The 27,929-nt window shown below is 35.2% G+C and overlaps 1 protein-coding gene across 4 annotated transcripts; it reads left to right on the forward strand.

Moving 5' to 3' along the window:
* The first annotated feature begins 2,348 nt into the window (after positions 1 to 2,348).
* Positions 2,349 to 27,927, forward strand: LOC128162692 (serine/threonine-protein kinase tousled-like 1). 4 transcript variants are annotated; one of them, XM_052825957.1, is made up of 21 exons: positions 2,528 to 2,831; positions 5,529 to 5,617; positions 11,174 to 11,251; positions 11,655 to 11,745; positions 15,227 to 15,285; positions 16,257 to 16,334; positions 16,827 to 16,985; positions 18,097 to 18,228; positions 18,643 to 18,779; positions 19,269 to 19,403; positions 19,957 to 20,121; positions 20,716 to 20,797; positions 21,116 to 21,207; positions 22,271 to 22,360; positions 22,888 to 23,057; positions 23,263 to 23,398; positions 23,678 to 23,789; positions 24,199 to 24,306; positions 24,784 to 24,887; positions 25,686 to 25,790; positions 27,473 to 27,927. In XM_052825957.1, exons 2-20 carry the CDS (start codon positions 5,540 to 5,542, stop codon positions 25,753 to 25,755), a joined length of 2,076 nt encoding a protein of 691 aa, XP_052681917.1. In that variant the 5' UTR covers positions 2,528 to 2,831; positions 5,529 to 5,539; the 3' UTR covers positions 25,756 to 25,790; positions 27,473 to 27,927. The 4 variants fall into 4 exon arrangements, with proteins under 4 accessions (XP_052681916.1, XP_052681917.1, XP_052681914.1 ...); XM_052825956.1 differs by lacking the exons at positions 2,528 to 2,831; positions 25,686 to 25,790 and adding an exon at positions 2,349 to 2,484; XM_052825954.1 differs by lacking the exon at positions 25,686 to 25,790 and having other exon boundaries at positions 2,529 to 2,831.
* The last annotated feature ends 2 nt before the right edge of the window (positions 27,928 to 27,929 follow it).

Raw genomic sequence — 27,929 nt, forward strand, 5'->3', positions numbered from 1 at the left:
TATCCTGATGATTTCATTCTATGATCTATCTTATATAGCCATTGCCTGCCGTTCCATTTATACAAGTCCAGTGGCGGATCTAAGACTTGTTGAAAGGGGGCCCGAAATTTACGGCCGGGCGTCTGGGGCCGCCTTGAGGCCCGGGCCAGTGGGACCCCGGACACTCCTAGGTTTTTGGGGTTTTTTTTCTTTGGGGGGGGGGGGGGGGGGTGGTGGTTAAGACACTTTTATGAAAGTATATTCTAGCTATACCTGGCAAAATATACGAACGATGAATAACAATTAAAAAAGAATTTTACATTCATTTTCTATAGGTCTTATATATTTTTGAAAATTTTGATCACAAAAGGGGGACCGCCCCTATAAATTCGCCACTGCAATTGCAAATGATTTTAAAAGTTGATTTTGGTGTTTCTTTAAACATATAGATCTAGCACATTATAGCTATTTTCCATAAAGTTGACCGAATTAAAATTAGATCTATAACAACATGGTTTTTAACCTTCCGGTAGTATACTTTTTGTCATACAAATTAATAAATACATCTACATGCATGTAACTTTATAATATTTCTTCCTCTTGCTGTGTATGCGTCTGTTATACGAACATTGTTTATGCACGTACACATGTAAACTGTTATACATTGTAAATGTCTTTTTTGATGAGCGCAATGATCTCTATTTTCCTGCAATGAATTAATGCATGTGTGGAGGGGGGTGGGGGGTGAGGGGTGGGGGGTGGGGGTGGGGGAGTGGGTGGTCAGCTCATTCTCCCACTCACGTTCTCCTGTCCGCTAATTAGTATATCACTGAGTATAAGTTATCCGATCAGATTTGTTTACGTATTTAAAGAATGAATGAGATAGCGTATTTAAATTGTTTAGATGCCATGCATCATATCGGTATATTGTGTACACATACACTGTATACGGTATATGCATACATGTACCGTCGATTTCTTGGATGGCCGCGAGATCACGCAGAACAAAAATTGGTGCATGTACAAACACGTGCAGTGGGCATTGAGAATAGACGATATATTTTTCATTCAGTTTATTGCTAAAACATTAATTCTAGATTGATTTTCAGATCATTCCCATTGCGCAACAGTTTATTATGGAACGCGTTATAAGTTATTTATAGACAATATATTTATAAATGTTATAAAATTTTGAATGTACATTGTCAACAGGGACGTATATTAGTATCTTGTTATCATATAACTTCATTATCTTAGAATGATGTTACGTTATATAATATTAACAAGTAAAGAAAGTAAATAATTTATTATAGTGACATGTGTATATATAACAGAATCACAAAATTCCTTTTACAAATATAACATCAATACACCCGGCCCAACGGACCTATAAGTCACTTTCAAACTATTACAATGTGAATTAATTTTACTACAAAATTTAAGAAATTTTAATTTTCCGGGGAGGGGAAGGTCCGCCCCACACCCGACCTTCTCCCACAAGATCTGCGCATCCCCCCCCCCCACACACATACGCATTTTCCCCACAGCAAACATTTGTCTTAATTAAACATAAAGAAGATTAATAATTACGAAGGAGTTACCCGCTCATTTTTGTGGAGGCATAGAAAAATTCAAGTGAAAAATAACGAAATTAGCATTTTACGGGTTTTTTTTTAGTTATTACACCCCCCCCCCCCCCCCCCCCCGGATTAGAATTTTGAAGATTGGTGAATTGTTATTGGGGTTTTCATTATAGGCTTGGTCATGATTTTGGATCCCCCCCCCTCCCCCCAACCCCCACTTTCAAAAACAGTAAAAATAGAGTGGTGCAAGCATGTGATTCATTGTTGAGACATACGCGTGAAGTTCTATATTTTGTCTTCTAATCTTTGTTGAACTCAATCAACATAAACAGATTAATTTATAAAATTTGTGTGATTTTTAAAAATAGGCTTACATTGTAGTATTGTTAATCAAACATCTTATCGTTGTCATTCCCTGTTTATTCACTTAGACTGTCAGAACAGTCCATGGTGACATCGTTACTAATCCCATGCAGGTCGAATCCGGTCTTGGGTAGATGTTGATATACATAACCTAAATAAATCCACATACATGTACTTTTACTCATATATGTAGTATAAAATATCGTTGGAGTTTTAAAAATGAAAGTGGGAGAAGAACTGAACTTTAAATATCAAAATTACGTTTTGTTAAACATTGATCATTGAATTTATTTTTCGCAAAATTATTCAATTAAACATTTTTGACAAAGATATTTTTAGAAATTGTTACACCCACAACAACATGCAGTCCGCCTCTTTTATCTTTTCTTCAAAGGTGCCAGAAATAGACTATAAGGCGGGAATCGATGCGAGAGCATTCATTCACCGATGTTTTCCGAGAAGTCCCGATCTACGGCAGGAGTACCTGAGCAAATTTTTGTACAAAAATCATACGAATCACTGCTACCCACTTTATCGAGACTGAAATGAACACAATCAAGTAAGATATCGACTTTAAATAACTTAAAACCATTAATTTTTCCATCTCTTTCTCGGCCCGAATGCAGTGTGACGTCACGAGAAGATCATCAACAAAGTTGAGAATTTAGCGAGAGAGACTTGACTTTCAGACTATCGTTTACGAAATTGTGACCTTGATGGTCAGCCCCAACCAGTCCCGATGATAGACTAAGGATCAAACTACTCATCTGGGCAGTATTATTTAGAAGCTGTTGACAAAACAATAGCAACTAGCCCGGGAATGATACACAATATTGGCTGAGGACCGCCATCTTGGACTTCTAACTCTACGAGTAGAGATTCCAACCCGAACAAAATATATCGACGGTAGGCTCAATATAACGCCAATTATGCCCCAGTCACCCAGATGGGGGTTCCATCAATGCATATGGGGCCTAACTTTGAATGCAATCGATGATATTTTAATGAAAACAATGTTTTAATTGCACTGTGTAAGATCCCAAAATGGCCTCCTGACTAGTCGTCCTTGGTATCGTTCTGCTGACACATTGCAGTGTCCGCATCATGTCGCCGTGCCCGGGGTGATCAGTTAGTGTGGCCATCTTGGGACATCCAGTGACCGATTCATGCACCTAAAATGGATGTTTGAGTAGGATTTGACCAGTATTTTTTCATTTGATTCAGGGCCATGTTTTTTAAAGAAAACGTAATTATTGCATGGTACCTAGGTATTCTTATAAGTAGGGTCATTTAGTATGGCGACTATATATGTGACTTGTTTCTATATGCTATGTGCTGAAATGCCTTCACATTCAATAGAGCTCTCTTTCTCATAGAAAAGTTGCTGCATGCCTAAGTGATGATGTATTTTTTAAAATGTTGATTAATCAGAATTTCCTGTAATAGAACTTTGGTAAAAAAAATGTTTATCTTAATTTGTGCCAGCCATGGCTGACATGCTGTTTACAAGTGATTTTAGTTACCAATGATATGATTTAATGGCTGCAAATATTTTATTTTGTGATGGGAGTCTGACAAAAGTTATGCCACATGTGCAAGAATGTAATCCTCTATTGTCATATGATCTATATCTATAGATTCTCGACAGAAACCCCCACCCTTTCCCTTTGCAATTCAACAAAGAATTCATGAATATGATTGATTTGAATATCAGGTTGTGGAACTACGGATTGAATGAAGGACCAAGCACCTGTTATGTGGTGATGAAGAGACCCCCTCATATAATTCCTGGTCCAACGATAATATTTCCCTCTTCCATTACACAATTATTTTGGAGTTAGAGAGATTATTTAAGTACACTTTCCACAAAATTATTTAATTTTTTGTTTGTTTGTTAAAGCCAGTATGGAACTATTGTCCAGGGATGGTATTTTATAGTGGCAGCCCCAGTTTTTTAATAGAGATCGGTGTTAGTCTTTGTCGTTAGGTTTTGGGGTAATTCACACATATTTTACTGAAGTCAATGTCAAATTGCATTCAAAGGACGTTGCATTTTATTTTATTGTTTAGAACTTTTTAGTGGGCTTGGATTCTTGAAGGTTTTCAGTGGAGTTTCTGCATCAAATACCACAGTGCAACAGCTAGGTTTTTTTTTGGGATAGAGATCTTGTCAATATAAATTTAGTTTATACAGAAAAGAGTAGGAGGGTGGGACGAGTGGATAATGAATATTAATATGAATACCAATTAGAAAGGAATGGTTCAGGACTAATAGTTCGTCGAGCTGAGGTATGAATTTTACTGACTGTAGGTCTATCGATCATCTCATTTGCTATATAAATAAGTAAATCATGACAAACAGCTTTGATTTTTTGAATGATTTAGAAAAGAATCTTTTACAGTTGTAAAGAGATAGGAGAAAACTTGATGGACTGGACTGGTATTTGAACCCTGGTCCCCTGAATCTCTGGTCAAGTGGTCCACCAGATGAGCTATATGTTCAATACCTGTCGGATGAAAAATTATTTTAAAATTGCTTTCCAGTGGGTGGAGGGAGGGGGGGGGGGGGTTTGAGAGGCTAAGTGTGGGGGAGGGCAGTTGGGGGTAAGGGAAATTACATCTTTCTGTGATGTAGTAATTGTACATCATGAATATCTTATTAAATGTATAACCAAGATTTGTAATCCAAGAGTAGATTTTCAAGTTGGTAAACAGCTTGTACCGGTAAATTGGAAAAACTGTGTGGTAAATATTGATAATACAGAAAACATATATTTAATTTGATAAAAATTGAAAATCAAAAGGTCATAATTGTGCTCTTTATTCTTTGTAATTAAAGCATCTCAAATGAATCATAGTGTTGCTGCTTATTGGAAATATTTTATTTTATAATGTGTCTCGCAGTTTACCATATTAAGGAAAGTACTGGTATGGTTAATGCGGACAAGAAGATCATGTGATTATAGATGAACAAAAGAAAAAATTTTTAAATCGGATTCATTTCTGAAAAAAAAAATCCCATTTTTAGCGAAAAATTTTTGCATTGCAATGTGAGAAATGGTACAATCGAAAGAGCAATATTTTTTTTATTATCATGAACAAAAGTTAAAATTACATTGGATTTTACCAGAGGGTATGGGGGTGATGATAGGGATGACCTCTTTTTGTCTGTTTGATGCATGAGTTTTCAATTTTGTATCCAGAAGATTTTGAAAGCACAGAACATCCCTATAAACCCCCAACCCCCTTCTTCAATCTGTCCATGAAAATAAACTTGACCTGTATATATTATTGGTTCTCACTGAAGGATTCGTTGTTCTTATTTCCAGTGAGTACAGTATTGCTTTATCATGAAGAGACACTGAGAGAAAATAATTAACAGTTATGTGACTTTTATTTGGATTCTTCTGTATAAAGTATCTTTTGTGAATTCAAAATATATTAAAATTTCCAATACATGTCTCGATAGCGAAGGAGATATTTTATTCGATAGGTACTAATTTTCTAGTTGACATTTTGCAAGTACATTTGATCTTTTATTGAATGGTCGCATGTTAAGGTGCAAGTGTGAGTGGATTGTCATCGTTTTTCTCTGTTTTGTAGGTTGAGTCGTAATGGAAAGCAATGTGAACCTACAGAGTCTTGATCCACGGAAACAAGAGTTGCTCGAGGCTCGCTTCTTAGGCAGCAGGGTAGGTAACTCAGTGTGTTGTCGGAGAAATCCGCACGTCATAGAAATTCTCTGTGTTGCCGGAGAATTCTTCGTGTTGTGTGTTATAAAAAAAAGCCTGTCCATTTGGAGGCAAGTTCCAAGCAGGAGTTGCATAAACAGTGATCATGCATGCCAAGGAGATCCTTTCATTGGCAATTTTGCATAAAAACATTTAACAAATCTGCCAAATTTTTTATGAAAATGGAAATTTGGTCACATGTTTAAATAACTACGAAAATGGTCGAATTTCCCAGGACTGTAGAAAATATCTATAATTTCCAGCAATAACTGTGATGTGGTGTGAAACAATGGAAAATATGTAACATATTACTAGTATGTAATTTTGAAGAATTTTTTGGGGGGAGGGAGGGAGGGAGGGAGAAAAGTTTAGTTTATAGCCTGACCCTGTCGCGATATCTTTATTAAAAATCTCTCGATATTACGTAAGATAATTGATTTGCCATTTGCTCATAGGTCTTTGAATAGAATTTCTTTTTGCTTTGAAAAAATATTTAAAACGTTGTATCCTGAATCCTACCAACCCATTTATATTGCAGTCAGGTGGAATTTATACTCCCAAATCTATAAGTATATTTGATCAATTTTTCACCAAAAGTGTTAAGTAAAGATTTACTTGAGAAAACAAATATGTCAAATAAGTTAACAATCCCCTTTTATGAGTTAATTAAGACAAAAAGTCATAATGTTTATGTCATCTTTCATTTATCTCTTGACTTTTGAGTTCTTTTTTTAGTACAGGTAATGCTATTGACGCGATATATTGTGTGTCCTCTGTAAATGTAACCAATTCAATTCAGACCAGGAACATTTGACCCCTATTAAAGTTTGCAACTGTTTAACAGTACTTATATAAATGTGGAATTTGTTTTTGGGCAATTTTGTAAATCTGTGATTATGTTAGCCCCCTTGGGGCAAATATATTGCCCTCTGGTTCACGCTGGACAATACTTTGGCCCTCAAAGACTAACATAGTAAATATTGCCCTCAACCCTAAATAATATTTTAATGAGATTTTACACCTTTTGACATTAGTGAGAACCTTTATAGGCAGAAAAATAAAACAAAAAAACATACCTATGGACCCTTGATTTTATTAGAATGTCACAGGAAACCAAGAATATACTTTTATTTTGCCGTGGCTGGACTTGAGATGAATACTGTAAACGTATTATATTTAGCGTGTACGATATTTAGCGGAATATGATTTTTTAACAAGTTAGCTTGGATTTGATTTAGCGCATTTCTGATTGTACCTATTTATCTACTTATATATTTTACGTTTGGCGGTGTACTTGATTTAGCGTACGACGTTTTCCGCCAAAAATGCTAAATAGAAAACACAGCCTAATGTAATACATTTACAGTATTTCACTAAACATTAGCATGTAACTTCAGTTGTTCTATTTGACAACTTTCTGCCTGGCTGTCAGTCATCAAATCACCATCGTAATGAAGTCCATTTAACACCCAATGCGAGTAGATCAGTAAAAACACACCTCGTATTTCAAAAATGGGCAACACTGGTTAACAGTAGTGGTAATATGCATGGTTAAAAAGTCCATGAGGCCCTCTACCAAAATTATGAAATTTGTAGCCCTTGGGTTAGGGGGTTCAGGTCCTAGGGTGGGGCCAATATGGCCGTGTAGTGAAAATGTACCAATTAAAATCTTTAAAAATCTTTCCTATTCGGAATTCCCATATATATATTTGAGGAACACTATAAATGCTAATTGTCCTAGATAACAGACAATGTATGTATCCGCTTCTTGCCGACCACCTTCGCTAGCCAAGTGTCTGATTCGTTTTTCTCATCTCCATAAAGCCTGCTACCAAAATTCATCAGGGTTGTCTCTAAGACCCGGGGGGGCGGGGAATTCCCCCGCCTAAAGTGACGTAATTACCCACCTATTTTTGCATTTCAAACACAATTTAGCTATAAGCCTGACCCCAGACCCTTTTCGACATTTTTATTTCTTCCTTCTACTTCAATTTTTAGAGACAACCCTGTAAAAGTGTGAAATTGTGTGTTTATCACTTTTCTGATTGGCTGGCAACATTATCATAAACAGGTTGCAGACTTATATGTAAAGTCTTATATAAAATTTATGTTCTTTAAATGTACCCTTTCTCTGCAGACATAGACGGTTTATGTTGCATGATGGAGAAAAATTAATCAGAAGCCTTTTAGTACAGCAGGCGTAATTTGACATAGAGAATGTACTGCTTGCTTGCATTAAGTTCTTCAAATCGGACTGATTTTAGTCTTACACAAATCTTGCAATGTATGGATGCCTATAGTTTGATCCTATGTCTCATGCAATTGTTGATTTATTGGAGTCTGGTAGTGAACGTGAATGCATTTAGCTTTGTAACTGTGCTGCGCAATTGCAAATGAATGCATTACTGATTTCAAGAGTACATTGTTTGACACACCAGGTTAATCTGTAGGTCCACTATTGAACCAAATTTGGGACTTGAGACTAGGATACAATTCTTTTACTCCATGCTTTCACAAATTTTGACAAAATTTTTATTTAGCACCCCCTCCCCTCTCTCCCCCCCCCCCCCCCCCCCCCCCCCCAAAAAAAAACACCATCCAACCAACCAAGATAATAAGTTCTGGTGCAATACTAAAAAAGTTCACTTAATTTACACAGTCAAAGTATTCATTGTAACAGTTATTTTAGATGTGTTGGGCATAATAAGGGTCAGTTGAAGGAAATTTATAGATCGTCACCAACTCACATCACTATAGTTTATGAGGTAGCAAACATTTGTGAGGAAAGTCAAGAAAAGAATCTGAAGATGACTGGGTTAATGAAGGCCTTCAAACTAAATTACTGTGAAAGTACAGCAAGACCCGATGATATTGTTCAGGTGGGTGGTTTAGCCCATGGGCCTGCAGTAGGTTATGAAGCGTTAGTAATAACAACACACCTGACCACCGATATATAGAAAAAATTGTGTGGTTTCACAGATTTTCTGAAATAAAAACTGGATTTCATAAGGTCAAGTGTTAGTTTTCGGGTAGGTGATATAGCCCACAGGCCTGCTGTGGTCAATGAAGTGTTATAACAATACACACACAATCTCTCGAAGGAATTTTGACCTCCCAAACACACATTGATGCTGAAAGATTTTTTTCAAAATGAATCTTTTTAGAGTTTCAAAGTACAAAGTGACTTTTTATTGGTACTTATTATGGGATACATTGAAAATGGACAAATAAATCTTCTCCTGGCCACTGTGTTACCGTATAAAGACATGCCGCTGGTGGGGATTAAGCATCACCCATTACCCATTGAAACGTGATACTGTCCTCGTAGTAAGACACAGGTGAGAGAGGTCAGATACTTGGTGTGTTTTTCCTCAGAGAGTGTGTTGACTTGTTTAGTGTCAGATTAAACACAGAATGGCAGAGGTGTGTTCACTGCTGGCAAAACTCAATTGACTTGTCAATGGAGCAAAAAAAAACTTTGAAATATATTAAACACACACACAGGCCTGTTGAAGTGTGGACAGATAAAAATTCCAATTCATGATTAAACAATTCCTTCACCCCAAAAACGGAAAAAAAAAAAAAAGTGGCCGCTTGGTATTGATTTTTAAATTTAACCCAGTAATAGAAGGCAAAGTACTTGAGTGAATAAAAAAAAGGCCCAAGCAGTGGTGCTGATTGCTGGCTAATAGATCTTGTGTAATCTAGACGTAGTTTTAGCTGATGTCTGTAGACATTGATATTGGTGTGTTTAAGTCAGGTATTGTGATTTTATTGGTTGATCTGGGAGGAGATCTCTCATTGGTGTAGTTTCTGTGTGCGATACATCCTGGATGTTACTGTTGTAGTACTGAAGTTGTAGGACGGTCAGACAGTGTATGTGTTATGTACGTGTGAGTGTGTGTGTTAATGTGAGTGTGAGATTCAGTGCTGGTATTTGTCCATGCATATATCACACTCTATCTACAATGTGACAGTCTGCATTGAACTATGGTTTATTGATTTCAATATTGTCAGCTTTGGCTACTTCTATTTCCATCTCATTACTGTATATAGTACACAGAGAGAGAGAGAGAGAGAGAGAGAGAGAGAGAGAGAGAGAGAGAGAGAGAGAGAGAGAGAGAAAGAGAAGAGAGAGAGAGAGAATGTAAATGTGATTTTAGAGACAAAGATGGGACAAAGAAAAATAAAAAATATTTTTAAGGAGGAATGGGACATTTTGTGATGTATTTTCTCATCTCTTGTTCTTTAAGTCATGATATCAAAACTTGACTATAAATTTGTAGTACCTATTATAAAAGTTAAAAAATTAAAAAATGAAAATTTGTGATTACATCTTGAATTGATCCATTTTAAATCTCAGAGTCTGACACCTCTTTAATTTTAGAGAAAGAGAGATAGAGAGAGTGAGAGAGGGATTGACACGTTTATGTATATCTTACATATAAATACCATGCTCTGATGATCTGACTTGACCTAAGCCATTATACAAACAGAGCTAAGAATGTGTGATGGAACATGCACTGCTGATCAGGGAAATGCATTTAGAATTTTCTGTGAGTGACTGATCATTGGTAGGAGAATAACACAGCTCAGCTGTAGCCCAACACAATTATAGCACACCTACCCAGAATTCTGGTATATACCGGTTGTAAGTTAACACCTCTGCAGTGCCCCACCCCTCGTGTATTCTCTCGTAGGTTAGAGTTATCATAGTAGTGACCGTACTAATTATGTGAATTGTTTAATACTGCTTTGCAATTGGATTTGGTGAGAGAGAGAGAGAGAGAGAGAGAGAGAGAGAGAGAGAGAGAGAGCAAGCAATGAGAGTAAGAGAGAATGAATGGGTAAGGCAAAATGAAGGAGTAATAGAAAGGTAGACTAAACAAGTGAGGGTTAGTGAAATGAATAAGAGAATATACATGAATATTATAAGATATGCATTCCTTAAAAAGGTTGCATTTATTATTGACATGTATATAATAGGTTAATAGGCCTTCCACCATCTTAAGGTGACTTTATATATGTATTGTTGTGAGTAAACAGGTAGAGATGGAAGGATTATAAGCATAATGATTTACAGTACTGGGTCTGTACTCTCTCTCTCACGCTAAACATGGGCATTACACGAATACAGACGCATGTCTCACAATCTGAAACTACGCACCAACGTAACCAGAACTTAAGGGACAGGAAGACCGGCAACTTCACTACTTTGATGTATATGCACATGATGACCCCGTGTCAAGTAAAAAAAAATCTCTCAAAATTCGGTTAATTTTTTGGTTTAGATAATATTTAATTAGAGCTTGATTGATCCCAACCCCCCTATTTCCAATGAAAAAAAATACTGAAAGATATGAATTGACATTTTTAGTATAAATTATATTGGGAGGAGAAGAAAAAATGTTAGCATAAAAGACAGTCTTAGAAGAAAAAAAATTTGGAGTGCAAAAAAATTGAAAAAACTGCACTGAGTGAGAATAAAGATTAAATTTTTTTCTTCTTCCTTTGCAGTTCCAGCCGTTAAATGCTTCCTCCAACCCTCAAGATAACAGTAACCTAAGTGCTGGTTCAAACGCAGGGGACGATGAGGTAAGGGAACCAAATTAATCTGTAGACTGGTCATGCTCAATCAAAATCAAATTATAGCTCAATCTTTCTCTCTTGCTTTTTAACTAAGCGCTACATCTTCAATAAGTTGGTTAGGCGGTGTAATTCAGACGTTGATTTTCTATTTGCAGTCTTAATGACAAAGGCCATAAAATCTACAAGAAATAGATAAAAAAAAAATCTCAATTTTAAAAATAGATATGATGAGTTTGCATCGACAACGTTCCAATCAGTTAAAGTACAACACATTTTGAAATGTCAAATTTAATGAGAAATAAAACAGTGTCTGTCTGTATATACTGGGTAATGGGGCACTCAAATGAAAATTGCAAACATTGTAACATTTTCAGCATGCTTTATAATTATAGAACAATTTCTTCATTAGGCTCACTTAGTATTAACGCCTGAAAAACCGAAGACACCTTCAGAGAGAAAGCGAAAGAGAAAAGCTACAGCCAGTGATAGCACAGAGAGCAGTGAGTATTACTAAATACCCCAAAACACCCCTCCCCCCGAAACACGCTACAGCCAGCGATAACACAGAGAACAGTGAGTATTACTAAATACCCCAAAACACCCCCCCCCCCAAACACACTACAGCCAGCGATAGCATAGAGAACAGTGAGTATTACTAAATACCCCAAAACACCCCCCCCCCCCCCCAAACACACTACAGCCAGCGATAGCATAGAGAACAGTGAGTATTACTAAATACCCCAAAACACCCCCCCCCCCCCCCCAAAAAAAACATGCTACAGCCAGCGATAGCATAGAGAGCAGTGAGTATTACTAAATACCCCAAAATATCCCCCCAAAACATGCTGATACAGGGACCTAAACAAAAACACAATCAAAAAAAAGAAATTGTGGATTTTACATCATTGACCAAATGCCATTTTGTTTTGCCTTTATAATCAAGTATATGAAAATTATAAAATTTATACTGTTGAATGATTTGATTTTCTGCTGTAATTATTTTTCCAAATTGTGTTTCAAGTAAAAAATAGTTTGAAAGCTATATCTCAAGATCCACTTTAGTTCCCATACTAAGGACAATTTTATGTTCTTTTCTGTTTATCCTGTGGGTGTGTGGAAAAAAATCGGGAAGACCTCCCAGGGTTTATTATGTTTGTCTGTTCACATTAATATTAGGTAACAGAAAGAGTTCTGTCCAATATCTAGGTTATTTTTACATATGATATTTTTTTGATATAACATATGAATATACTTGATTCAGGAATATCTGTCTATGTTATAACTTATATAACTAAAAATAATAAATAATAATAACTAAGTGAAAAACAATATCGCAGTGAGAGTTATTGTATAAAATATGGTTTTGTTTTTCATATTACAATACAGTCTATACTTAACAAATTAGAACGCAAGTAATGCTCTAGAGTCGCGTGTTAATGCAGTACATTGTATTCATGAGAATATAAAATTATCATAGACTGTAAGTCATTCAGTACAACTCATCGTACTCGTCCAAGTTCTAGTTTCTCCATACAATATGAACATGACAAAGTTTTGCAGAATATAGGTACATGTATAGAAAAAAATTGATTCATTTAGTTTTGAGGTAATCTTTTAATCTTTTATAGATGTTTATTTACACTTATTTATCTTTGAACCCAGCTACTAGTTGTGCATGAAAAAGTTAGATGCCTATTGTATCTGTAATGGGATGGGAGAAATAATGACGGACCAGACCAAGATTTGAACCTGGGTCCCCTGAATCTCTACTCAGGTGACCCCCTCCCTCCCCCCCTTCGGGCCCCCAACTGAGCTACCTGGCGCCAGTATTCGAACCTATATAACCATCACATGTAAACTTGCATGCACATCATCAATAAAACCTGAATATGAGGCAGAGAACAATTCATTTATTTCTTCCTACAATGAAAGAACTTAACTCCTCTCAAAACAGCTGTTCATCATTGTTGGGAAACCTCTTAGCTTTTTCTTTCTGTAGCATGACAAGTGAAAGAAGTAAATATTGCATAAGTTCACTCTAGTTGATTACATGAAACAGTAATTATTTTTGGCAAGGTAAGCCAATAAAAAAACCCAGACTGAATTTTTTTGATTTTTTTTTTTTTTTTTTACAAAATACCCTCTTTTGTAACAAGTTATTTTAACATGTTTACCTTCATTTTGTTAGTTGAAACTTTTCCTGTGACACTTAAAAAAGATTAGAGAAATGAGAGAAAGATATGGAGAACTTTCTGTTTGTTTTCTGCAACCCTTACTCTTATTGGCTCTTAATATCCACCACTTCTAGCTTTTTTGAATAGATTTCCTTTTAGGAAAAAGGGGGAAATATTGATAATATATATTACTGAGTTGCCTATTTGTTGGAACTTTTCCTGTGGAAGTTCAAGCAGAAAAATGTGTTGGCATTGGTAAAATTGTTTACAATGATGTTGATAAACATAAGATAAAACTCATAGTACATAAAAGTCTTAAAGATAATTTTTTAAGCATTAATTTTGTTAGAGCTAGAATTGACCAATGGCTTCATTTTCTGATAAGTCAACTCTCTTAAGGTAGTCCATCCATAACTAAGGCAAATTTAACAATTTTGATTGATCTATACTAAGTCAAATATGTATTTTAAAGTTATTATGAGGCTGACACAAACCAAACTCGGGAGTATGTAGTCAATTAAAGGAACGTAACACACTTAAAACTTTTTTAAAGAGTTGTCTGCCCTTTTGGAATATTTTTCAAAAATCATTTTCTGAAAATATGTATGGTTAATTATGAATTATTTTAGCATATTCGAAGAAAGGGAAAGCTTTTGCAACTTTCTACCAAGAGAAATGTGAGAAAATTACTTGTACTAAAGAAATATATAAATTTAAAAAATGCATTTTTCCCATTGACTTCAATTTTAACTTCAACATATGATAAATTTGTTAATATTCATTTTTTTTAAATTTCAAAGGTGAATCTTTATTATTTAATAAAACCCTCAAGATCACATTGAGATTTTAGTGATCAAATTTGCAACCTATTAGATATTAAATATGATGGTTATGGATGGACTACCTTAATTAACACCTGCTTATTGATTTATTTATAGGCAATACTCCACACACTACTAAACCTTATAGGGCCAATACTCCTTGAATCTCTGTAAATCACTTTTAAGGAATATAAATTCTATATATAAAAGTTACCCTGTATCCTAACCCTCCCCCACCCTCCACCTTTACCCTCTAGCCCCCCCCCCCCAAAAAAAAAAAAAAAAAGAATAATCTACCAGGGTTATCTTGAAAGAATGGACAGATAATTGTCTGGATGTGCCATCCCCAGGACTTTAAGTTCTGAGCTGTGCTGGGTGCTTACGCTGCCACAGTTACCTGACCTGGGTAATTGGGCCTTGATTAGGAAGCCGTTCTCACTACTTACGGCATCTCTTATCTTCTCACTGTCCTCTTATGCACATTACCATACACAAGACAAAAATCAATAGGGCTCAACTGCAACATGTTTTCATGTCATCAGGATGTGAATTTTCCTGACAATTAATGACAGAACATGTTACAATTTCTTCTCTCTCTCTCTCTCTCTCTCTCTCTCTCTCTCTCTCTCTCTCTCTCTCTCTCTCTCTCTCTCTCTCTCTCTCTCTCTTTCTCCTTAAGTTATGCTTGGATCAATTTTCATCTAGGGTAGTTTGTTTATATTCCTATTAAAATTGCTATTGATGATTGAATTAACAGACTTGCTTATTTATGTGTGAACAGCAGGCTGGAATTCATAATTGAAATCAAGTTTTAGATAATTCTTCACATGATTTACCCCGAAAACATTGTTGCGTTTTGATTAATTGTCCCAAATCCATGATAACCATTTATTGTTTTTAGCAATTATTGGATATGATTTGAACTATTGATTATTCGTATTAATTATTTGACATGATATAAATGTATAATAAAATGTGTTTTGCAGCGACACCAAAATCCACAAGACCCGAAGCCAATGGCAAGAAAATCAATGATTATTTTAAGGTAGGTAAAGTTTCCTAATGAATATTGTATTGAGATGGAAAAGGGAGAGAAAAAAAAGGTCTTCTGTCCGCACTTAATGGGTGATAAGGAGTCACCAGTGTTGTAACAAATATTGATTTTACTGCCCCCTGTAGGAAAAAAAAATGCGCAATGACAAATCGTATAAGCGGAAGATTAGATGCTGAAACTGTGTAAATAAAGCTACAACCACTAAGCGCTTTTTTTTTCTGCCTTTTTTTTCCCCATTGAATCATCTTCCGCCTCGCTTGCAGAATGCGGAATTGCATAACAACCTTGGGGTTTTTTTTTATTTGGACAGTCATGATTTTTATGACAGAATGATTGGTTAATTTGTGTCTCCTGAGAGATTCCTCGTTCAGTTAATGCTCGAGTTGTGTAACTTTTTCTTTCATCGTTGGTGTGCAATAATCATTGGGGGGCTGTTGTGCATTTTATTTAGATTTATGGAAGTTGAGGCATTTCATGTTCGATGCAACATTTTTTGAATGAATTGGAAAAATAATGGTTAAGGTGCATTATTCCTCTGTAAAGAGAGATAACCCATATATTTAGATGAATTCCATGAATTTCTATGCAAAATTGTCAAGTTTAATGACTAATTTTACAAACCACTTCATAAGGTATATTTTAGAATTGTACTAAGCATAAGATTAAGTGTACAGTAAAACACGCTTATAACGAAGTCCCAGGGACGGCCAATTTAACTTCGTTATAAGCGTAATTCGTTATATCGGTCAAGTTTACAACATGAAATAGAGACTTGGGGAATGAAATTCACTTCGCTGTAAGCGTCAATTCATTATAAGCGTGTTCGCTATAACCGTGTTTTACTGTATATAGGGGTGTGCATTAAAGAATTTGTTAATTTTAAAACACAGCCCATATCTCTGTATTTGAAAGTAAAGAGTGATGTTTTTACCTTTAAATGAATGTCCTTTCCTCCCCCATAGCAAAACCAGTCCCCGAGTAGGAGTTCAATGAATACACACCTAGGAACCAAGTCCCCCTCCCCACAGGGAATCCCCTATGTAAGTATCCAGGTCAAGGCCCAGGCCAAGGACATTATGCCTGTCCACAGTTGTCATATTGTAAATGGGTCTAGTCGGTGTAAATGAAAAAGGTACAATATGACAACCAGAATTGGAAATTTGGTATTTGCTCCATCACAGTAAACAAATTCAAACTTTACAATCAGTCATTAATTGTTAACCTTTGACCTTGGGCATTACTATTTCTTTCATGAATTTGCAACAGTTATTTCCTAAGTGCAATTTTATTACCAATTAATTCAAGGTAAGCAAAAATGTGAATTTTTTTTTTCACATAATGTTGATTGAGGCACAAGCTGGTGTTTAATAATGCGATGAATGAAGTTAAAAATTTAAATGAAGTATGAATTCAGGAAAATAATTCAACTGATAATTGAATTTGAAATAAAAGTTACCTATCAGTGACGTCAGTTTCCTTTTCTGAAGTATTTAATAAAGGTAAACTATATGGTTGACTTTATTTTTGTACAGGGTTACACGGTACCGTCGCCGGGCAGTCTCAGTAACTCGGACAGTATGGGGTACCCTCCTCAGCGGTCGCTGTATCAGTACAACAAAGCGGTACAGACGGACGTCGAGTACGTCAACACCGGGGAACACAAAGACAATCGCATCGAAGACCTACTACGGGTAAGGCTGCAGAGGAGCCACTGGGCTGTGATGTATAATAATTTGTAATGGGAAATAGATAATGGCTATATACTGTAAACTGCAGAGGAGCTAATGGGCTGTAATGCAATAGGTAATGGCCATATACTGTAAACTGCAGAGGAACTAATGGGCTGTAATGCAATAGGTAATGGCAATATGCTGTAAACTGCAGAGGAACTAATGGGCTGTAATGCAATAGGTAATTAGGTAATGGCTATATACTGTAAACTGCAGAGGAACTAATGGGATGTAATGCAATAGATAATGACCATATACTGTAAACTGCAGAGGAACTAATTGGCTGTAATGCATTAGATAATGACCATATACTGTAAACTGCAGAGGAACTAATGGGCTGTAATGCATTAGATAATGGCCATATACTGTAAACTGCAGAGGAACTAACGGGCTGTAATGCAATAGGTAATGGCCATATACTGTAAACTGCAGAGGAACTAATGGGCTTTAATGTAATAGGTAATGACCATATACTGTAAACTGCAGATGAACTAATGGGCTGTAATGTAATAGATATTGACCATATACTGTAAACTGCAGAGGAACTAATGGGCTGTAATATAATAGGTAATAGCCATATACTGTAAACCAACTTTTTGTGTCCACATTATTTCCTGAATAACCTGAGACAAGCTTGGTTGCTGTGACTAATTTTTGTGTAAAAGTGATCAAGCCTTATCTACAACGGTGTTGTAATTACACACAAAGGGCAAGGACTGGTTCTCGTCAAGATTTATTTTGACAAAGAGGCTCTCGCTAACTTCGCAAAAATTCTTCGCACGCAAATGGAAGTTGGTTTACAGTGTAGTGTTAAAGAATGGATGAGATAGGAGGCCATGTGGTACATACTGTGTTATATGGAAGACCTACTTGAACAGTGCACAATTGCAACTCACTGTCATAAAAAACAATTTATACTTCATAAGTCTCCAAAACATAATCTCACACAAAAATTCTTGCAACATCAGTTTACACTTTTATTTAGTGTAATATTTTTCGAAAGTTCAAAGATAGATATTTTTGTCTGTCTATCGTGGGCACTTGATTTAATATCGTTCAAATTTTTCGGCAGCAAAACGAGGAGCTTCGGCGGCAAGTTAACACGCAGCAGTCACAGTTGACCGCACAACAGAAACTCATAGAGAAACACAAAGAAACGTCGCAGAAATGTCTTCAAGTCAATAAATCTCTTCTTATAGAAAAGGTAAGCATGTCTAATGTAGCATAGACTCAGATTTAAGTAGAAATTTCAATGGGGATTTTAGGAAACAGGATTGTAGATTTAAATTCCACAGGATATATTTGCTGAAAAAATTTTTTTTTGAGATAATTATAAAGAATAGGATTGAAAATTGTGAAAATTTATTATTTTTTCTGTGATTTCGATCTGCGGCTGAATTTTTCATTCCGCTTAATCTGATGAAAAGAATGAAAGAGAAGTTGATTAATCTTTTATCATAAAAAAAACTTGAGCATGCGTATAACACAGCTTTACCGTCACTGTTCTTGATGAGGCATAAAATAAGGACTTGGAAATAAACAGAATGCTGTTACTTTATTAATAAATAAAAAAAGTCACTTTAGCATTGAAATGATCCAATCATATTGTGTGTTGTAGAGTAAGTTGGAGAAGAAGACGACGCGACAGAAGTCGATGGGGAACCGGTTACGACTGGGTCAGTTCGTCACCCAGAGACAGGGGGCCACGTTCGTTGAGAACTGGGTGGATGGATGGGCATTTACAGATTTAATGAAGTGAGTACAGCATATGTCAACATTTCAATTTCTTGTATGAAACGTTAAAGAATGGGGGTATAATATTTTGGAATTGGCTCAATACTATGAACATTCAGGCTGTAAAAAAATTGACTAGCTCAGTTTCGATCATAAGGTTTTCAAAAAGAAAAAGAAAAATATTGCTGACAACAAATTTGAGGTCGACTCTTGAGTTTTATGATCCAGGGCCATCATTTAGATGACTGCATCTGGAAAATGAAAAGAAGATGTTGTGACTAAAACCAGATTATACGACAATTAATTTGTTTATAATCCATTAGATATTTTGGATCAACTTTAAAACAATGGCAATGAACAATTAATATTAGTTTTTTATAAGCATTCACTGCTTGTAAGCGTTAACAATTGGTATTTCAGAAACTTTGGATTAATGGGGGAAATTCATGTGCTGTTGAATATTTATGTTACATTGAAATAATTTAAATATGATGAATTTGCTTTTGACAGGCAACAAGAAAGGATTGCACAAGAACGGGAAGATATTGAGAAACAGCGGAAACTTCTAGTCAAGAAAAAGCCAAATTCTACTGTAACAAAAAATCCCAAAAATGACAATTTCCTAAAACCTGGAGGAGAAAAACCGTATGTTATTTTACCATTAACCATTGACTGTTGTGAATGCTTCTATTCCTGTGATAATATCACAAGAGATTAAGGATTAGAATTAAGGAATAAGGAATCCTTCTTTGAATATTACGAGGTGATAATTTTGGTCGGGGTGTAATCAAATCTAAAAAAGCCCAAAGATAGATTTGATCACGCCCCAACCGAAATTATCACTTCGTAATATTCAACGAATGATTCCTTATTATTATTACTTGTGTAATTTTCAGCAATTGTACAATTTAATATTAGAATATTTATTACGCAGAACCCATTTACGCCCCAACAGTTATTGCAAAATTGATTCGTAATGTTATCACAAAGACACTGGAATATGTAAATATGCCCAGATAGTTGCTGGAAGAACTGTATCAGAGATATGTCTTGGGTGTAACTGTAGTAGAAAACATTAAGATTTTGATCCAGCTAATGTTTTAAAAAAATCTGAAGTAGGCTTTGTTGTTTTCATGTATTTTGTTTCAAGGGTATTTGAAACACTGTAAATATCAATCAAATGTTGATTTTCTTTCAGTTTAACGTTAGCAGAGTTTTACGAACAGGATGAAATCCTAAAACTACGACAGGCTAGTCTAAAGAAAGAAGACGCTGATATCCAGTTAGAACTGGAGAAACTGGAGCGTGAGCGGAACCTCCATATACGAGAGCTCAAGCGGATCCATAACGAAGACAACTCCAGGTGAGGGTCGTCATTGTTATCTCCTTTCAGCAAGGAACAAATGCAGCTTTTTTTCTGTAGATTTTATTATGTGCTGCTATTTTTGGCTGTATTTTGCAATTTTATCTTAACTGCAAACAACTAATCACAAAAAATGATTTTGTAATCTTTATAAATTATGTTTTCTGATATATGGAAATGTGAAATCATGAAAAATAAATGTAACTACATGTAGTTAAAACTTAAAATGCAAAATTTGCTCTACTGAAAAACAAAGAAAGGGAAAACAGTCGGCTAGTTCTGTGTACTCCCTGTTCAAAGAATCTACATCACCTTGTTCATGTTCTTTATCCGTTGTACATAGAATTTAAGGAGGCTGGTTGGTCAGCAAATTATCTATCGAATCTACTTAAATATTCTAAAAATGAGATTTTTGGCCAGAACTTTGATTTATTGAAGGTAAAAACCCAACTGCTTTAGATTTTGATTATGAGTATTTTTCTTATATCTTGATACATAAAGTATTTTGTTAAACTGAATACTTATTGAATTGATTTGAGCTCTGTTAGCATCTTTGTTGCTTGATTTCACTGATTAAATGTTCTGTGTTTCTAGGTTTAAGGACCACCCTATCCTCAATGAGAGATATTTATTATTAAATTTATTGGGAAAAGGAGGATTTAGTGAAGTCCACAAGGTATGTACAGAGTTGTTATTACAGACTAGCTGAAAAAGTGCATGCTCAGGTTCAAGTATATGCAAAGCACAGGCACCTGACATGAAAAATATTTCTTTTTATTGTAAGATAATTTCCTGTAGTATAATGACAACAAGATGTTAATACATATGCATTATCCATTCCCCATATTAATGGAACTAATATAGATTTATGATTATCATTGGCTTGTGGCTTTCTTCAACAAAATTGATGTGTAAAAAAAGCACTAATATGTTTATTTCACATTAATTAATGTGTTGATTTCAAAATGACAATTCTGAATTTGATTTTGTTCAGGGGTTTGACCTGAAAGAACAGAGGTACGTGGCGTGTAAAATCCACCAGTTAAACCGGGAGTGGAAGGACGACAAGAAGGCCAATTATATCAAGTAAGTCGGCCCAATTACATCTAGGATTTTTCTTCAGCAGAATACTGTAAATGTTTTATGATTGGCGTAAATTGTTTTTTGAACAAATTGGTGTGGATTTGAATTAGTATGTGTCTGAATGTGACTAGGACTTGTCTTATACATATATGCATGGCATATTGCGATGTACTGGATTTAGCGGAAGCCGCATTCTGCCAAAAGAGCTAAATAGAATACACAGCCAAATATAGTATGTTTACAGTAATTTGTTGTTAATTGGGATAAGACATTAAAGCTGCTTGGTCAGATTTTTTTGTAATTACAGTATCAATTTTTTTTCCATACAAATCATTTATCTTAGAAAGTTATTGACTTTCTTCTATCTACACCCGCAGAATGATTCTTCTTTCAAAGTTAGAAATATTCAAAGTAAATAAAATAATTTTTCTTTGGGCAAACGAAAAAACAAACCAAAATGCATTACGGGAATGTTTAGAAAAGGAAACTGCTTGGTTTCGTCCCCCGAATGATTGGGGTTGTTCAACCTGCATGCTATGCATCAATTGTAAAGAAAGCAGACTTTGGAAATACTAGCGAACAAAACGTACACATGTTTATTTGTAATTTGTCTGATGATTTCGACCTTTATTTAAAGCGATGTCAAAGTCGTAATACAACCATACCCGTCTCATCGTCAGGGGTGAAATTTAACATGAGGCGAAATAACGCGGTACCTTTTAATGTCGTTTGTTTTCTTAGCAAATTTTGTATGTATTTTTCTTCATTGAAATTTGGCATAATTGACGGGTAAAACTACTGCAATGTCTATTATTATACATATACTAAGCATTGCCATCGTTTAAAAGTGTGCATAAAATTTGATATAAAATCGGACCAAGCAGCTCAAGTGAATGCTTTTGTAAGTTTAAAAATATACCGTTGAGTTTGTTTGATTCACAACATCTTTCACAAGGGGATGCTTCTCTTGGTGATGCTCTTATTATATTTGTTGTACTAATGAATTGTTAATGAGTTGGTAGTCGATATTAATGGAATGAAATGACAAATATCTTTGTTTTTGTAGACATGCCCTAAGGGAGTACAACATTCACAAAACACTGGACCACCCGCGAATTGTTCGCCTCTATGATGTGTTTGAAATAGACAATAATTCGTAAGTTGCACACTGTTTATATCTAGAGCTGTCTTGCTTATTCTTTTGTCATAATGTTAACCACTTATTTTCTAATTCCTTCACTTTCTTCTGTATCTTTCACATTGATTCATAAGTTTTGCATCAGTTCCTTTCCCCTTCGTTTTCTTTCTCAATGATTTCAGCTAGCATCATCAACATTTAGTACACATTAACCAATCCCAACTAATGGGACCCAGGTCATTTTGAAAACATGATCTATTCTGCTAAATAAAACAATAGAACATGCTTTACTACTGTCAGTTGTCTTGGTCTTAAGATTTTTCTGTATCTATGAATTCTGACAGAATTCTATTTTACTCGTGTCAGTTGTGCCATTACTATGATTTTCCTGTATTTGTTGATTCTGTACAAGTGCTAGAGCATTTATACTCCTGTTGCTTCTCTCAATACTTTGATTTTTCTCTCTGTTCCAGATTCTGTACAGTGCTAGAGCATTTATACTCCTGTTACTTCTCTCAATCCCTTGATTTTTCTTTCTGTTCCAGATTCTGTACAGTGCTAGAATACTGCGAAGGAAACGACCTTGACTTTTACCTGAAGCAGAACAAATCCATTCCAGAGAAGGAGGCGCGGTCCATCATCTCGCAGACGGTCAGCGCCCTCAAGTATCTCAATGAAATCAAACCACCTGTGATTCACTACGACCTCAAACCAGGTGAGATGTCCTCTGATTAAAAATTTTTTTTTAAGGTAGATCAAGCCCCCGGGGCCATAAAACTTAGACAAGCTCATTTTGGATCTCAGTCTCACTTTTCTGCTTTATACTCCTTTTTGAAAAGTGAGACCGAGACTTGTACTTATATTTGAGAAATTTGTTGTATATTTCACAGTCATCAATGTGTTAATCCTATATTTAACAGGGAACATTCTCCTGGGGAGTGGGTCGGTCAGTGGGGAGATCAAGATCACGGACTTTGGCCTCAGTAAAATCATGGACGAGGAGAACATCACTCCGGACGGGATGGATCTCACTTCTCAAGGAGCCGGAACCTACTGGTAAGAGAGACACAAATATTGCAAACCAATGATGCAAGATCCTCTCCCATTTGGCCATGGTTGCATGAAACAGGAGTATCTCATAGCTCATTAGAGAGAGAGAGATTTTGGAACAAATTTCAATTCTCCAGAAACAGTTTACAATATGTTGTGGATTTTTTAAAGACTTAATTAAGTTAACCCTGTCCAAGAACATACTTGATGATTATTTGTTTGTTGGATAAAATGATTGAATATTAAAAAACAAATTTTCTTAAAACTGAATTTTGTGTTTGACAGGTATTTACCGCCCGAGTGCTTTGTAGTGGGGAAGAATCCTCCCAAAATCTCTTCCAAGGTGGACGTGTGGTCTGTGGGGGTCATATTTTACCAGTGTCTGTACGGCAAAAAGGTAAGCTGTGGAATTCTTAAAGGGGTGAGGGGTGGGGGTGCAAAAAGGTAAGCTGTGAATTTCTTAATTTTTGGGGAGTAAATAGTATTTGGAAATACATATACATGTTGTGAAAGCATTTTGTAGAATGCACATACAAAAAATTAAACAACAAATTAAAGAACTGTGTTGGGGAAGAAGTGTACAGAGAGTTTGTCTGTTTAAAATTTTGTTTGGGAATTGAAGCCATGGCAAGTGAGATTTATATACTATGTGATCTGTTTATTGTGTACTATTTTTAGGGATAAAGATAAATAAAATGTCTGTTAAAGAAAAGGAAAGGAGGGAGAAGTCATCAAGTAGTTATTCATTTGTTGAGCTAATACTGTCGTGTTGCAAAATGGTAATTTGGTTTGGGTTTTTTTTTCAGCCGTTTGGACATAATTTATCTCAAGCTGCCATTTTAGAAGAAAACACAATATTAAAGGCTACAGAGGTAGAGTTTCCGTCAAAACCCCCGGTCAGTGGGGAGGCCAAGGTAAGGGGAGATGCCGGTATAATCCAACATAATTCAGATATCCATTTAATGCATTGCAAATTCTGTGAAAAAGGGAGTTCTTTTATCAAAAGCCATAGGCCAAACAGGATTTCTGAGGACTACCCAACTTGTAATTTGCGACAACTTTGTTTTTGCAATTTAATGGATATGAAGTGGTTAGGGGGATGAATTTTTGTGAACAAGATGTGAAGTATCTGGAAAATAATATATCAGAGATATTTGCAGAATGGTTCACGGGGAGACATATTTATGACCATGAGGCTCTAGCTAACCACGAAAAAATTTCTTCCATGTACTTAAAAGTTGTTTACTGTAACAGTGATGTTTTGTTTTTTACCACATTTTCTGAAATGCTGTTTTATTAAATAAATCAATTTTATTGCATTTTTGAAATGGGAAATGTCTCAATATTTTTAACACGTTGAACTGAACAATCTTCTACGTTTTTTTCCGCAGAATTTTATCCGCCAGTGCTTGTTGTACAAGAAGGAGATGCGACCAGACGTTCTGCTCTTGTCCCAGCACGAGTATCTAAAACCCACACAACTCAAGTCCAAAGGGTAAGGCTCCAGCGCTCTGCCCTTGTTTCCCCAGACAGCAATGTGTTGGTACTGTAGATTCCTAATTAACCGCGCAGAATTTTTACCCGCGTAAAATCGCGAGAAGCAACCTTTGCGGATTTTAAAATCTCGCTATTATTTTCTAAAAGTTAAAAACTATGAGAAATATGGATGGAATTTCTGTGTTCGCGATTTTATATTCTCGCGATTTGATTCGAAACCAAGAGATCGCGGAATTAAGTACTCGCGTAAGGAATTTACAGTAATGTCTGTGCTGAATTTTAACAGTCATTATGTGTTGTAGGGCTCACTGTAAAAAAAATCAGAGGGGTTTATAATTTAAAATTTACTTCTTTTGTATTATCAAAAAAACCAGAGTATTGTCTTGAAAAAATTGACTACTAAATTATTGATGTTTTATTGATGATATTCAGTTCATGAGGCAGATATGGAACTGTTTGTTTCTCTTTCTTTTTCTAAACTTATTGGTAACATTGACTAGTTACATTTACTTCATGGGCATTTCTGCTGATTTAGCAAAATTCAATAAAATATACAAAATCCCTGAATAGCCAATATCTGAAGAAAAAAAAATGTTAGATTGAAAAAAAAGAAAAATTAACCATACTCAGAAAGGTCTTCAGTATTATGTGTTTGATTAAGATGAAAAAATTACGGTAACAAAATCTAAACAAAATCATTGTTAAATTTGTTGTAGTTAGAGTTATGAAATCTAATACTAGATTTGATTTCTTTATAAACTATTAAATTTTTAAATTTGAGATTTGATTTCTTTAGATCCCGGTCTGACTCTATAAGGTTTCGCTCCCAATCCACGGAGGGAGACGAGGAACAAAGTTCTTTCTGATCGCTGTCACTATGGCAACAGAACGAAAACAGAAAGTACTATTTACACTTTAAGTAACTAATCTTCTTTGTGACATATTATACATGTGCTCAGCATTTCATCTACGTAGACGAGGGCAAACCTTAATCATATACATGCTGCTTAGACCTTTCTGTGGGCAAAAAAATAAAAATGAGCGGAAGAAAAAAAATAAGAACTTAACCATAGCAATTCTGGGGTTTATTTGAATAAACAAATGAAAAATGTCAACCACAAGCCATAGTTTTTAGAATGCTTTCACTTTTATGATTCATTTGATATATTAAAAAAATAATTTTATGGGCTAATGATATGTTTGTTCGGTAATGGTTGCTTGGCTTTTGCATTTATTTATTGTTCCTTTTGTCGTTTTGTTTTTGGTGGTGAAGGCTGGTGTGTTTGAAAAGAAAATTTGATAATACATGTATATATCTTTTGTTTGAGGGTAGCTTGAATATATTACAAGGTGCTCACACATGTTTAAGATGCACTGGTTTGGAAAAAGGGCAGGGAGGTAGAATCAGTTATTTCTTTGTTTAGAAGATTTTGGGGCCAAAAATGTGATGTAATTAAACAATTTGATAATTTGGGGGGGGGGGGGGGGGATACTGTGCGTAATCTCATCATAATAGTGAACAAAAAATTTCATACGATGCAGCAAATCCAGTCTATGGACTGTTTAAAATGGAAGTGTCAAGCGAAAACAAAACAGTTTTCACAAGCAAAAGACTCAAAATGTCTTGCATCCCATGAATGAAATCAACCATATTTTATTTGTTTTGTTTTTTTACAATAGGAAAAAAGTAGTGTTTTGATCATAATTATGTACCAAAACATTTATGCTCAGTTTTCCTTTCACAGCACCTGCATATAACATTTTCACTTTCATTATTATGAATTCCATCAGTTCATTGTTTGTTTGTGTCTGTTACATGTCATGTTGTTGTATATGCTATTTATACCTATGGTATGCATCCTCTATAAGTTTATAGGTGTAGAACTTAAACCCAATTTTACCAAAGAGTTTTTGAGGAATTAAAATAAAAACTCTCCATTGGGTACAAGGATAATGCCAATGTCAGTGTTAATTGCGAGTACTAGTAACAATTTGTTATTTATTATAAAATATTGTTGCTGATAAGACAGAAGTTGTTCTTTAGCAAATGTGGTTTAAAGTTTCCAGTCTGTGCTGTATGTAAATTAAAAGCCAATTTTTGCTGCAGATTAGGCAAATTCCATTGCTTGCAAAATTAAGAGGGTTCGATGGTCATCGTCATCTTAAGACTATATTGACCTTCTCAAGAAGAAGAATTCTATGTAAAGCTATAGGAAAATATTCAAATTTTAAAGCTTATATAAATGGAATTTTTCTTTACCAAGTATGGCTTAAAACGCCATTTCCAAAATTTGTCGACCATCAAGCCTCTCTATTTATAATTTTTATTGATCACTCTATGGTAAAGCCAAAACAATTACACAACCAATTTATGAAAATGAAAATATTTCCTTTTGATCCTCGCAGTGAAAAAAAGACCTGCTTGTTGCATTTTGAAGAGAAATTAAGAACTTTTTTTTGTGTTTTGGCCATATATATTTTTCTTTTTTTTTTTTACATTTGAGTTCTGATTGTATTTTTAAATAATAATTCACTATATTGTAATTTTGGATTGTTTGCTCACATCTGTTTGTTTACTTACAGGCATTTGTCGGACCCTGCCTTGATGGCTCAGAGCCCGGGACCCCCCTCAAGTACACACGCACTGACTCTCAGCCAGTCCCCCTCGTTTACATTTGGCGAGAAACTATGATAATCAATTTAGTGTGATATTTCAATTGACTTTTGTCCACCCTAACTGGAGAACAGAGAGAAAAAAGCAGGCAAGCTTATCCTACCGATTTGTAGGTAGGCGGGAAATTCCGCTTTTAAAGGAGTGTGTGTGATTCTGAAAAGAGGATGGAAAAAAACCTTTTTTCAGCTGAGGAGAAGAGATTAGGATGAAATGACTTGAGGAGTTTACTTGTCGAGTGATTCAAGCTTTCATGGAGGAGTGTGGGGGGACAAAATTCCTATCTGGAGAAAAAACTGATGGATTTTCCCGGAGGAATAAAGTTGTGAATTATGAACCTAATTGTATATAAATTATTGAAAATAATTT

This window comes from Crassostrea angulata, chromosome 9 (assembly GCF_025612915.1).
Source record: "Crassostrea angulata isolate pt1a10 chromosome 9, ASM2561291v2, whole genome shotgun sequence".
NCBI lineage: Eukaryota > Metazoa > Mollusca > Bivalvia > Ostreida > Ostreidae > Magallana > Magallana angulata.